This window comes from Gossypium arboreum, chromosome 13, assembly GCF_025698485.1.
Source record: "Gossypium arboreum isolate Shixiya-1 chromosome 13, ASM2569848v2, whole genome shotgun sequence".
Taxonomy (NCBI): domain Eukaryota; kingdom Viridiplantae; phylum Streptophyta; class Magnoliopsida; order Malvales; family Malvaceae; genus Gossypium; species Gossypium arboreum.
Genome location: NC_069082.1, coordinates 70,077,216 through 70,091,207, shown reverse-complemented (window position 1 = coordinate 70,091,207; position 13,992 = coordinate 70,077,216). Strand labels below are relative to the sequence as shown.

General features: G+C 36.0%; 1 protein-coding gene across 1 annotated transcript; it reads left to right on the top strand.

Moving 5' to 3' along the window:
* The first annotated feature begins 8,396 nt into the window (after window positions 1–8,396).
* On the top strand, window positions 8,397–9,142 carry LOC128286814 (uncharacterized). The gene is made up of 3 exons (XM_053024537.1): window positions 8,397–8,440; window positions 8,549–8,599; window positions 8,698–9,142. Exons 1-3 carry the CDS (start codon window positions 8,397–8,399, stop codon window positions 9,140–9,142), a joined length of 540 nt encoding a protein of 179 aa, XP_052880497.1.
* Window positions 9,143–13,992: the final 4,850 nt, after the last annotated feature.

Here is a 13,992-nt window from a genome sequence, read left to right as displayed (position 1 = left end):
CAAAATGTGTTCTATTTGATTTCATTTGAAACTATACTCATTAAGGAGTCTAAGCATATAAATTTTATCTTATAACCATTTTTGTACAAATTATAGTGATTTTCTAAAAACAGAACAGGGGATTTCGGAGTCATTCCGACACTGTCTCACACAACTTTAAATATCTCTTTATAAGAAATTTCTTTGCTCACACGGTCCCTTTTACAAGAAACTAGACTAATTAAGCTTTGATTACATATTTTATTCAGCCTATAATTCCACACCAACAATTTATGGTGATTTTCTAAAACCACGTTACTGCTGCTGTCCTAAGCAAATTATTACAATTTGCTCTTAAATTTCCAAGTCCGAACACTTATGAACTTACCATTTAAGTTTAAAACATATCATCATATATAAGTACTTCTTATTATCACATACAAACCATAATTTAAATATCACTTTTCTAATAACCAATCGGCTAAGGCTCATAGAAGTAACTTATTCCTTATCATTTTACTATAGGTAATTACACCAATTCATAGTTCCATATCATTCTTCATTATAACTAAACTTATATGCTAGAAACTTACCTTAAGAGTTGTCGACGACTATAATTCTACGGCTATTCGCTTAGTTTTGCCTTCCCTTTTTTCGACTTTTGTCCTTGATGCTCTTGAGCTGTTATCCTAACGTGTGCTTCTGGATAGATTTGTCATGCCAAAATGAAGGCCACAGGTGATACTTGCTGAAACTTCTATCTCATCCTTATAAATTAAGTACCAGAAGGTCTGCAACAAAGCAAGTATATGATCCCGGCCCCTAGATGGAGGGGCTTGGATGAAGTACAACCGTGAAACAAACACAAGAAGACTCAGACCAAACACATCCAACATCATTGTTTCCTGATAGCAGCTCAAGCTTATAACACATAAAACCACAAAAATTGCAATGACAGAATGAATACAGCTCTAAATAGCAAATATATAGAAACATAAATTAAAGCAGGACCCTATGATAATAAATAGGAGCAGTATATTCGTGAGAAAACACCAGCTACTATGGTTATCAATCCTCATTTTTTTTTGCAAGAAATCATTTTAAAACTAAAATTGAGACAATAAAACTACAATGCCGGCCACAAATGAATAGCGGCAACACAAATGCTCAAACTCAGCTGACTCTGGAATACTATGATGCTTAATATACCAACCAAGCCACCGTAATCATAACAAGAAAAAAAAATTGTCGTTATGGTTATATCAAATCTTAAATAAAAAAAACATGGAATATATTTCAACTTATGCAGTCTAGCACGGAAATTGAAGCCAGCCATAGATAACTAGATTCTAACAGAATTTGATTTACAACTATTAGAAATTATATCACGGATGAATCTGTCTAAAGGAGAAAAGAAATTGCAACAAACATATTAGTTCTACTCTCCACACCTATATCTAATTAGTTCACTATCACCGAAAACAGTTAATGAATCATAATCCTCTGGAAATTACAAATGGTTTAACCATAGTTTCACCATAAGTAAGCTATTTACACAAACAAGCGTAACGATAAACCTACCTTCAAAGACATAACCATAAATATGTACAAACCGAAATGCAATAGAAGGAAAAAATCAAACCAAAGAAGATGATCAAAATTGATACGGGTTTTATCTCTGGAATTGATAACTACTGAGATAATCATAGAAACACAAAATTCCATAATGCCATATAGGAAATCAATTCTATTAACAGTCAACATCAATGCCCAAGATATAAGCAAGCCGAGGGTTTGTTGAACTTAAAAAAAAAACACGAAACGAAGACTGGAAACCAAAGATCAAATTCCCCGATCAACAAATTAACACTATCTTTAATCCCCAAGGTAAATCATCTCACCGTCTTTATTTTATTATTTCTTGTTTTTACTTCCACCATCACCGCCGGCAAGGTTACCTCCAGCTGCCGCCTGCGCTGCCTTCTTTGCGGCCTTTTCTTGTAAGGCCTTTGCATCTCTTTCACGGCGTTGTTCAGGGGTCAATCCATCGTCCTTAGAACCAGCTTTCCCTTTTATTGCCTGACCTGGATTGAGCCCTTTCTCTATCTTTTTTTTTTTTAAATTAAGGCCATATACTATTAATATACTTACTTAAATTCATTTTCTATGCACCCTAATCATTATGGCCAGCCACTACTTCTCAAAATGGGGTATTTGACATGCAAGTCCCCATTTTGAGAATCATGCACTAATTAGTCTTCAAATTAATTCATCACTTTTTTTTTCTCACATAAGCCCTTTGACTAAAATTCACATTCAATTAACAGAATTTAAGCATCAAAATTTCACACATGCACTATCACACATAGTAGATATGAATTTTAATATTTAATAAATTTTATAACTCGATTTTGTGGTCCCAAAACCACATCTCGACTAGGGTCAAATTAGGGATGTCACAACTCTCCCCCTCTTTAGGGATTTTCGTCCCTGAAAATCTTACTAGCGACTACGTTAGGATAACGTCCTCTTGTTTTAAAACAAATACATAACATCAACTCAGATATTCATAACCCACATTTTCATTCATATATATATGTATATATAAGCCGTAACATGGCCGAAAGTATACATGTTCTTAAATATCCTAATGAATATCCTTTATAACATTATCATATCTAAATATTCAACTTAACTTATTTCCAAAAGAAGATCAACTTCCGCGTACCTGAACATTTAGTTCATTCAATACATCCAATCATATTTAAAGTTACCCGTATACAGTCGAATAGGCATAAAGCTTAACACAAGTGATGCCAGTGTACTAAACACGGTCTTACACACTATCACAAATCAATGCCGTTGTCCAAGATGAGATTTTACATGAAACGAAATCCGCGCACACAGTGCCCACTAACCGATCTCACACACATAGTGCTCGGTTAAAGAATTCGCACACACAGTGCCTCAATTCATTCGCACACATAGTGCCTATATTCATTCGTTATTACACATTGAAATAACTTAACCAAGTCTATAAAACATCATATAAGTACACTTTAAACATGTCCTTTCATTTGACTTTGAATTCATATAGTAATGAACACTTAAACTTTGCTCGAATCAACGGCATTAAGCCTGCTAGGCACGAAGACCCAAATACACATCACCAAGACGAAGCTCAGTTAGGAACGAAGGCTCGAATACATATCACCAAAGACAAAGCACGCTAGGCATGAAGGCCCGATTACACATCACCAAAGACGAATGCCCTTCGAGGACTTAGCCGGATGTAACACCAAAGACGAATGCTCTTGACACTTAGCAGGATATAACACCAAGACGAATGCTCTTCGGGACTTAGCGGATATAACACCAAAGACGAATGCTCTTCGGGACTTAGCAGGATATAACACCAAAGATTTAATGCTTTTCGGGACTTAGCCCGGATATAACTCTCAATTCTAATGCACACACATATATATATATAACATAACACATTAGTATATCATTTACATTACTCGAATACAAGCACTACATGCTTATCAACCATTCAAATTTCAGTTCCATAGCCACATACAATGATCACATTTATAGTCGTAACACTCTTTCAAAATTGCATCACTTATACCCTTATAATTCAATCCAAATCAAAATTCAAATACGAGTACATGATACGTACCTGATCAACTTAATAATTTAAGCATATCCAAGTGAAATTATATCGCAAATTCTCATAGTCAGAAGCTTGCTACAGCTCGATCAGGATCAAGATTCATTACAATACCACAAACACATTTTAATAGTCAAAAATCATCACACTATCATTTAATCACTTTAGGGCATGTATAAATAGACTCACGCGTGCTACGTTAGTCCTAGAATCGACTAAACCGTAGCTCTGATACCAATAAAATGTAACACCCTATCCCGTATCCGTCATTGGAATAGGTAAAGGGCATTACGGACTTGAAACTCATATCGAACAAAGAAAACTTTGAATTTTTTCTTGAAATAAAGATCATCATTTAGATAAATGCTAAATACAACCAGGGATAAAATTAAAACTTCTATAAGTACACATTCAAAAGATGCCATTTTCGCATTGCTTATATACATTAACCAAAATATTCTTCAGCCACTGGTCTATTCTTTACATGCCATAAAATAACTCAAAACATAACAGTAACAAGCAGTAGATAGTGATAGTGTGACTAGTTGCTGACGATACCCGAGCCTGTACAGCCTGAATCCGGTAAAGAGTTTGTCATTTACAGTGATGCATCTTTGATTGGGCTGGGTTGTGTGTTGATGCAAGAAGGCCAAGTAGTAGCTTACGCGTCGAGACAATTGAGACCACATGAGAAAAACTATCCAACCCATGATCTCGAGTTAGTTGCCATTGTGTTCGCCTTGAAAATTTGGCGACACTACTTGTTTGGAGAGAGATGTCATATATATTCAGATCATAAAAGCCTCAAATACTTGATGACTCAAAGAGATTTGAATCTGCGGCAAAGACGTTGGCTCGAGTTGTTGAAAGATTATGAGCTTGTCATCGACTATCACCCGGGAAAGGCTAACGTGGTTGCCGATGCCTTAAGTCGCAAATTACTGTTTATTTGGCGAGCAATGAATGTACACCTGTCCGTTTCACCCGATAATGTGTTGGTAGCAGAATTAAAGGCCAAACCATTATTGATTCATCAATTACGTGAATCCCAGAAAGTTGACGATGAATTGGTTGCTAGACGAGTTGAATGTGTTTCGAATGTGGAATCAGAGTTTAAAATTGATGATGACGATTGTTTGTGGTTCAGAAGTCGACTGTGTGTTCCAAGAAATTTAGAACTTATTTCTTTGATTTTAAGTGAGGCTCATAGTAGCCGCATGTCAATCCACCCGGGTAGTACGAAAATGTACAACGATCTGAAACGTCAGTTTTGGTGGCCTGGTATGAAACGAGACATTTCTGACTTTGTTTCGAAGTGTTTGATATGTCAACAAGTGAAAGCAGAACATCAAGTGCCTTCAGGGTTACTTCAGCCGATTATGATACCCGAATGGAAATGGGATCGAGTCACGATGGATTTTGTATCTGGGTTGCCATTGTCGTCAAGTAAAAAGGATGCGATCTGGGTGGTTGTTGATAGACTGACAAAATCGGCTCATTTTATTCCTGTACGTATGGATTATTCCCTTGACAAGCTAGCTGAAATGTATGTTTCTCAGATTGTAAGGTTACATGGAGTACCTATTTCTATTGTGTCGGATAGAGATCCGAGATTTACATCGCGATTTTGGTTAAAACTGTAAGAAGCATTGGGTACCAGGTTGCATTTTAGTACCACTTTTCATCCCCAGACCGATGTTCAATCCGAACGGGTAATTCAGATACTCGAGGATATGTTGAGATGCTGCATCCTTAAGTTTACTGGCTCATGGGAATGGTATTTACCTTTGATTGAATTAGCTTACAACAATAGTTTTCAATCAAGCATTAAGATGGCATTTTACGAGGCTTTGTGTAGTCGTAAATGCCGTACACCGTTGTTTTGGACCGAACTTAGTGAAAGTAAAATATTCGGGGTTGATTTGATTAGGGATGCTGAGCAGAAAGTTCAAGTAATTCGTGAAAGTTTGAAAGCCGCTTCCGATCGTCAGAAGTCGTATGCAAATTTAAAAAGAAAAGACATTGAATATCAGGTTGGAGATAAAGTGTTTCTTAAAGTCTCACCCTGGAAAAAGGTGCTGAGATTTGGCCGTAAGGGCAAATTGAGTCCGAGGTTCATCGGGCCGTATGAAATATCTGAACGAATTGGGCCAGTCGCATACTGATTAATTTTACCCCCTGAGCTTAAAAAGATTCACAACGTCTTTCATGTCTCGATGCTTCGACAATATAGGTTCGATCCATCGCACGTAATTACTCCATCTGAGATCGAGATTCAATCTAATTTGAGTTACGAAGAAGAACCGGTTCGTATTTTAATACGTGAAATAAAAGAATTACGAAATAAAAAAATCTCATTAGTGAAAGTAATGTGAAGCTATGCTAGATTAGAAGAAAAAAATTCGGTCACGTTTCATGAGAGGAAACTATGTGTTTGAAAGAATAAAAATGATACTATAATTGATAGTATAGGTATTCGGCCATTTAATCAAGTGTATAGGTGATGTTAGATCTAATTTTAGTACATTCGGCTATATAAGTATGCCCATTTGTGATATTACCTTTGATTGTATAAAATCGACTAAAATGGGTAGTTAGTAAGGGTGGTTGCCTAATATACAAATATGTATATGTGTATGTGTAATTGGACTATTGATAGTAAGGTGATATTATATGGTTATTAGCTGAATGGCTCAAAAGCATAAGGTAGAAAGGTAAAAATTTACCATGTGTTTCTTATGATATGAAATCATTAATATTTTGATATAAATATTTAGCAAGACGGTTAACTAGTTTAACTTATTTGATTAAGCTCAAGAAGTTAAAGGAGGGGAATCAAGCAAGGGCAAAGCAAAGAACATCGAGTAGCCGAGTTGGAACCGTTTTACTCAACACAAAGTAAGTCCTTAAGCATTTTTGTAAGGTTGATTAGTTTGTATGTAAAAAAAAAATACTAGTGAATCATAAAAGAATTCCTTTTGATGAGTATTCTTTTGGAGTGAATTTTCTAATTATTAATGTGACCATATGTGCTATTTGAATTAACTAAATTGCCTTATCAAAATGAGTTAACATATGGCACTATGTGTGCGGAATTAAGTGGCACTATGTGTGCCAATTTGGATGTTGAAGCATGAGAGAAAATCCAATGCACTGAGTGTGCGGTGTACTATGGCACTATGTGTGCGAGTGTGACGAGCACTATGTGTGCAAATTCAATTGATAATATAAAATGTGCATGAAAGAACGAAGTGGTAGAACTAGTAACTAAAGTATCGAACTTGAGACATGTACTGAGTAGGTACAAATTTATCTAGTGCATCATAATTCCATGCTCTGAGGAATCGGGTCTAAATCAATTGGGTTGCTTTGGTGTTTGATTTGATTGTAGGACTTGGCATGAGATTGAACCGAAATTCTAAGAAATGATAGCATAGTTCGGTATAGTTGGAGTAACTGATTTTGCATTATTTGCTTTCTCTTATGATCTCTTATAATTGTACGGTATGTAAGGCTTATGGCTTACTGAGTTATATACTCATTTGGTGTGTTTGTTTGTTACTTATTTGGGTTTCTTTGACCCATTTTGCGTGCTCGGGACCATCGTCAAAGTCATCACACCAGCTTACAACTTTTTGGTACCCTCTTCTTAGTTGGCCTAAGAGAACATTTCGGCATGTATAGGCTATTATGTTTTGTTTGAACCTCAATATGTAAACTTTTAGCCATGGGAATATGGCTTAAATGCTAAGTTTGAATTTAGCCTTATGGGTGCTTAGTTATAAGGTTCAGTAGATTTGGCCTTGATAATTCGGTTTGGATGGAGTAATAGTCTAAGTCTATTTGATTATTATGCCGCATGCCATGGCTGATCATATTTGGTGTTATGTATGTCAAATTACTAGCTAATCCATGGAAACCATGAAATAGGTAAATTTTACCATAAAATAGATTCAAACAGAAGTAGTGGTGTGAATTTGAAAAATCACTAAAAATAGTAGAAATGGAATTAAATAATGAATAAATTATGGAATCGAAGCTTGATGAGTCTATTTTCACATGGAAGAAGTAAAACAGATATATGAGCTATATTGTATGAGATATTTAAAATTTTGTGAAATAGGGCTAGAACGATTTCTGGATCCCCTATTCTGACTTTGGAAATTCACCATAAATTTTACAAAGATAATTAGAAGTCATGCTTTATTTGTACAGATTCCTTATTGAGTCTAATTTTATTAGAGACAAACGACATAGTCATTGAATCTCTGTACAGGAAGATATCTTGTTCGTAATTCACAGAGGTCAGAGTAGTCGAACCCTAAAACAGGGGAGACTTTAACTAATAAACTGTACTAATTGGACCGACCAAAAATTCTGGAAAAATTTAGTAGATAGATATATGAGTCTAGTTTCAGGAAAAATTTACAGAATTGGATTTCGAGTTTTAGAACTCGAGATATGATTTTTAAAGAAACTATGATGCAGTTAGCCAGCTTGTCTAGAAAAATTTTAAAATGAATTGCATGAGCTGTTTAAGTAATAAATTAAACCCGTTTACACCTTGTGTTCGACTCCGGCAACGGTCTCGGGTACGGGGTGTTACAGATTGACCAAGTCTACTCACTTCATCTCGGTTAGGGCAGACTTTTCTCTTCAGAAATTGGCTAAGCTCTACATATCGGAGATAGTGAGATTGCATAGGGTACCTGTCTTGATCATTTCTGATAGGGATCCTCACTTCATGTCTTGGTTTTGGAAAAAGCTACATAAGGCTCTGGGTTCAAGGTTGGATTTCAGTACTGTTTTCCATCCTCAGACAGATGACCAATCTGAGAGGGTGATTCAGATACTGGAAGATATGTTAAGGAGCTTTGTAATTGATTTCTGAGGCAGTTGGGAGGAGTACTTGCCGTTGGCAGAGTTCGCCTATAATAATAGCCTCCAGTTTAACATCCAGATGGCACCTTATGAGACACTGTATGGTCATAAGTGTCGTACTCCTTTATGGTCTCCAAGACTGAAGATAAAGTTTGACTGATTAGGAATCGACTGAAGGCAGCTTCTGATAAGCAGAAGTCTTACGTTGATCTGAAGAGACGTAAGATCGAGTATTCTATGGGGGACTTCGTGTTTCTGAAGGTCTCGTCATGGAAGAAGGTTTTGAGGTTCAGTCGTAAGGGTAAGTTGAGCCCTACGTTTATTGAGCCGTATCGGGTTCTGAAACAAGTGGAACCGATTGCTTATCAGTTGGAGCTATCTCTAGAGTTAGACCGCATTCACGATGTGTTCCATATCTCAATGTTGAGGCACTACTGCTCTGATCCCACGTACATCGTCCTTGTTGAGGAAATTGAGGTTAGACCAGATCTGAGCTTCGAGGAGGAGTCGGGTCAGATTCTGGATCGACATGTAAAGGTCTTTAGGAGGAAATCCATTCCTTTGGTGAAGGTGCTGTGGCAGAATCATAGCACTGAGGAGGTTACATGAGAGCCTGAGAATGCGATGCGTCAGCAGTATCCTTATCTGTTCTGATCAGGTAAATTTCGAGGCCGAAATTTTCTTTTAAGAGGTAGAGTTGTGATGCCCCAAAAATTTAAATTTTTGTTTTTGCGTATGTATGACACAAATATCTGTATCTGCTTCAGTGGTTAAGTGTTATGAGTGTGTGTGAGAGGTTCCAAGTTCAAGCCATGACTTGGGAAATTTTGGTATTTTAGGAATGTAGCCCAACCTTTGGTTGTTAGGCTTTTAAATAAAAAAGGGTAAATAATTGACAGAATGGGCCTATTGGTCTGGTGGTTAAGTGGAGTGTTAATATGCTGGTGGCCCTGTGTTCGAATCTTTGCGCAAGCATTGATGATGTTTTTGCTCCAAATTTCGGCTAGAGTTGTGTAAAATTGGGTTTTTGAGTAGTAGAGGTTAGTAGGAGTAGTGGTGAGATAATTAAGGAATTTTGGGATTCTATCAAAATCTTTTTGGTAATTTCTGTTCGTCCAAAGTTTCTGTTCTCTCTTTCCCAAAATTTCTTCCATCGTTCTGATGTTTGTTCACTCTTTTTGCTACCGAATTTTCACCTCTCCCTTCCTCTTTTCTTTTTCGTTTACCTTGCTAAGTGAAAAACCTCCCTTTTTGGTGCAGCGCTTTATCGTATTGGTTTGGTAAATAGTGCTTCCTCTTAGTTCTGTCATATTTTGATTAAGCGATTAACATGAGGGTTCGTGTTACTCTCGTTTAGGTGTTGTTCAAAGGTTGTAAACGGATATTTCAGTGGGTGGTGACGGCTGTTATCATTTCCGTCGTGGTGAGTTTTTCGAATCATAGTTGGATTAGTCTCTCGGTTTTTCGTTTAGGGGTTTTTTGTTTAAATAACAAACCAAATGATTAATTAAGTGTTATATTGGTCAAATATAAGTTCTTGAAGGCTCGAGTTATTTTCACAGTAAATCGACATCAGGTGTATACCTGAAAACACAGAAAACAAGATTTGACGAAAGCTGAAAAAGCAAACTGTCAAAGCCACACGGGCGTGTAGTCGCCCGTGTGGTAGGCCGTGTGAGGGGACACGGCCGTGTGATCGACGAGTTAGATTGTGCGTGCAGCGCACAGGGCCGTGTGATATACAGATGAGGCCGTGTGGGACACACGGGCTTGACCAATTAGGCCGTGTGGGCCACACGGGTATGTGGGCCCATACAAGTAGTCCACACGTGCGTGTGGAATTCTGGGCCAGGCCGTGTGATCCATATGGCCAAGGCCAATTTGGGTCATATGGGCCACACGGGTAGACCACATGGGCGTGTGAACCCATTTTTCTGAAATATCCTGTAAGGTTGCACGGGTCATCCAAGTCAACTGTGGACCTACTATAGGGTCGGTAAGCTTTACTTAGACCCCCTAATTATGTGATGATTGTATTGTGTTTGATTAAGCCTGATATCTGTACTGAACTATATGTATGTTCCGTTATTAGCATATTTGCATGTCATTTATGATATGTTGCATTGCATCGGGGTGGGTTGATGATGTTTGGAGGAAGTATCTGAAAGGCTCTTAAGCCTATTATCTAGCAGCTTAGCTGTAAATTTTTTATTATGTGTCGCATTTCGGTATAGCATGGTGTGTAGAGATAGGTGGGTTGATTTAATCCCCACATGGTTTGTAGGGCTAGACGAAGATGGTGTGTAGAGGCTGATGGATAGGATTCTGATTTATTGTATTTGCATTCTGTGTCTGATATGAGCCAAGGCCTTAATATAATTCTAAGATTGTATCTGAATGGGCTAAGGCCAAATTGATTTTGTAATGGGCTCGGGCCTAGACTGTAAACGATTGTATTCTAATGTGTTTTTGTATGCTTGTTTTCTGTGGGGATTACACACTGAGTTTGCGAAAACTCACCCTCTCTTTTTAATATGTAGAGGTAGTCCCCAGAACTTAGGGATTAGCACAGCGAAGGACTCGACAGTGGCCACACGTAAATTTTAGACTGTTTTTTCGTAAATTTTTAGATTTTATTACTTAATTGGGGTTTTGATGTGATTTGTGGACTTTGGATTGTCTGGCTTTAAATTTTCAAATTCTCAAATTGTTTTACGATTTACTACTACAAGGCATGATAAAACACGGTCTTCCCTATGATCAAATAGGTTTTTCTAAAATAAGTGTTTTCAAAGTTCTGCTAAAAAGATATGAATTTAGACATTTTGAAAAACATGCGTTTTTACTTTGACATTAAAATAAAGGCTAATTAACTGGAGCGGTTTTTAACTCGACAAACTAGTTTTTGAATTCCATTCCATATGACATCACCGAATTCGGCCATAATGTTTAAGCCAAGTTTAGGATGTTACAGCCTAAGGCTAAGCAAAAACTACTATAGAAAAAGAGTGTCTACGTGGGAACTTTTTTCAGTAATTTTGCTGACAGCCTATCCTGCTTGAAGCGTTTTTGACATTATTTTTTTAGAGCTGTCTTTTTAAAATTATTTTTTTAGAAACTACTGTAGAAAAAGAACGTCCATGTGGAACTTTTTTCAGCAATTTTGTAGACAGTGAATCCTGCTTGAAGCGTTTTTGACTTTATTTTTTCAGAACCGTCTTCTTAAAATTATTTTTTCAAGAACTACTGTAGAAAAAGAGCGTCCACGTGGGAGCTTTTTTCAGTACTTTTGCTGACAGTGCATCCTGCTTAAAGCGTTTTGTACACTATTTTTACAAAATCGTCTTCTCAAATTTATTTTTTCAGGAACTACTGTAGAAAAAAAGCGTCCACGTGGGAGCTTTTTTCAGTAATTTTGCTGACAGTGCATCCTACTTGAAGTGTTTTTGACATTATCTTTTTAGAACCGTCTTCTCAAATTAATTTTTCAAGAACTACTGTAGAAAAAAAATTCTTCTTGTCAATAAAATTTTTTCAAGACTCAACCCTAAACTCTTTTACAAAAACCCTAAAAGCTAAACACAAAATTATTTTAAAAAATTTAATTTTCTTAAAAACCTTAAACCCTAATTTAATTAATTTACTTCAAATAAAACCTAATTCAATTAATTAAAAAAATTCTAAAGCCTGATTTATTTTTTAAAATTCCTAAAGCCTAAACTATTTTAACAAAACACTAACCCTAAACCCATAAACTCTAGGCACTAAACAAGCAAATAACCTTAACCCTAGAAAAACACGGTCTAAAACACTTGCATGAGGGAGCGTTTTGCCATGTCAGCAAAGTGCATCTATGTTAGCACGTTTTTTGCTGACATGAAAAATTCACTCCCTCAGAGACGCATTTTTCTAGAATTTCCTCTTAAAACACTCCTACGTGGACGCTTTTTAGTGTTTGCGGCCCATTCCGGTAAATAATGAAAAAACTGGCCTATTTCAGTAAATAAAGTAAGAAATGGGCTTTTATTCGTAAAATGGTCTAATTTGACTTTTTAACTATAATTAAAATATCATTTTAATATTTTTAAAAATATCTTAATAATAATTCTAAAAATTCTAAAATTATAAAATATCATAAATATAAGAAAAAAACTTAAAATTCATAATTTATTTTCTAAAATTATAAATTACCAATTTTGGAATTAAAATTAAATTGACAATGTTGCATTCTCTCTCATCACTCACCATTGATTTTATTTTAGACATTTTTATTTCATTTAAGACGTTGAGATGGAATTTTGTCACGGACAATATAGTTGATTCATATGTTTATCTTTTATCTAATAACAAATTGTTACATTCTTGGAGATTAAAGCATGGAATTCTAAAAATATTTAAAAGGTTTGCTAAAAATATTAATTTTTTAATATTATTATTTAAATAAGGGTAAATTATATCAACAGTCACTCAACTTTGATGTAGCTGACAAAACAGTCACTCTGGTTTCAATTCGGTCACTTAACTTTCAAAAAATGACAAATCAATCACTACCGTTACAGACGTAACAGAAATCTGAGGTGGCCCGTTAACTTGACATGTTGGCGTCCCACGTGGAAACGACGGCTTTTACACCATCCCTCATTAATTTACAATAGTAGAAGAAGAACAGTAAAAAAAATAAAGAAAAAAATGCAACCCGTGTGTTTTCTTTGCTTTTACACCATCCCCTATTAATTTGCAATAGTAGAAGAAGAACAGTAACAAAATAAAGAAAAAAATGCAACCCGTGTGTTTGCTTTGCCAAAACAGAATTCGACCGTCTCCTTCTTCCCTACCATCCCTTTCCCTTTACTAATCATTTCGTGTTTCTAGGTCACTGGAAAAAGCAACCCATAAGAAAGCCAATTTTTTGGGGGAAGTTTTGAAATACCAAATAAAAAATTAACAAAGCAATCAAACGAAAAAGAAAGAAATATGTAATTAAAGGGTTTTTTTCATTTTTTGGGGGGGATCAAATACTCCCCAAAAAGAGCACGGATCTATGTTAACAAATCTGGTCCAAAAAAATGAGGAGAAACCTTAAATTTCTCCTTCAGTCCTTCAATTGAACTTGCAATCGACAAAAAATTGTGGTCAAATTTAAAGAGAATCAAATAGATTGAAAAACAATTTTGTAAAAACTTTTTGTTGTTGATAAATTTGACAAAGAAATTTTTAGAGGATTTGAATTTAAGGATGAGTATGTACAAATCGGTTGTGTGTCGAGGGGATGAAGTGTTGAGTGAGGTTGAAATTTATCCACAACAGCAGCAACTAAGGGAAGAAGAAGAAGAAGAAGAATATGGGAAAAAAACCCTAACCCAGTTTAATGGCAGTGCAAGTGGTGGTGGCTGGAGCACTTGCCATTGGTGCTGCTGGTTTGTTTGTGGATTTTACAGTCTCTTCTCTTCTTCTTCTTC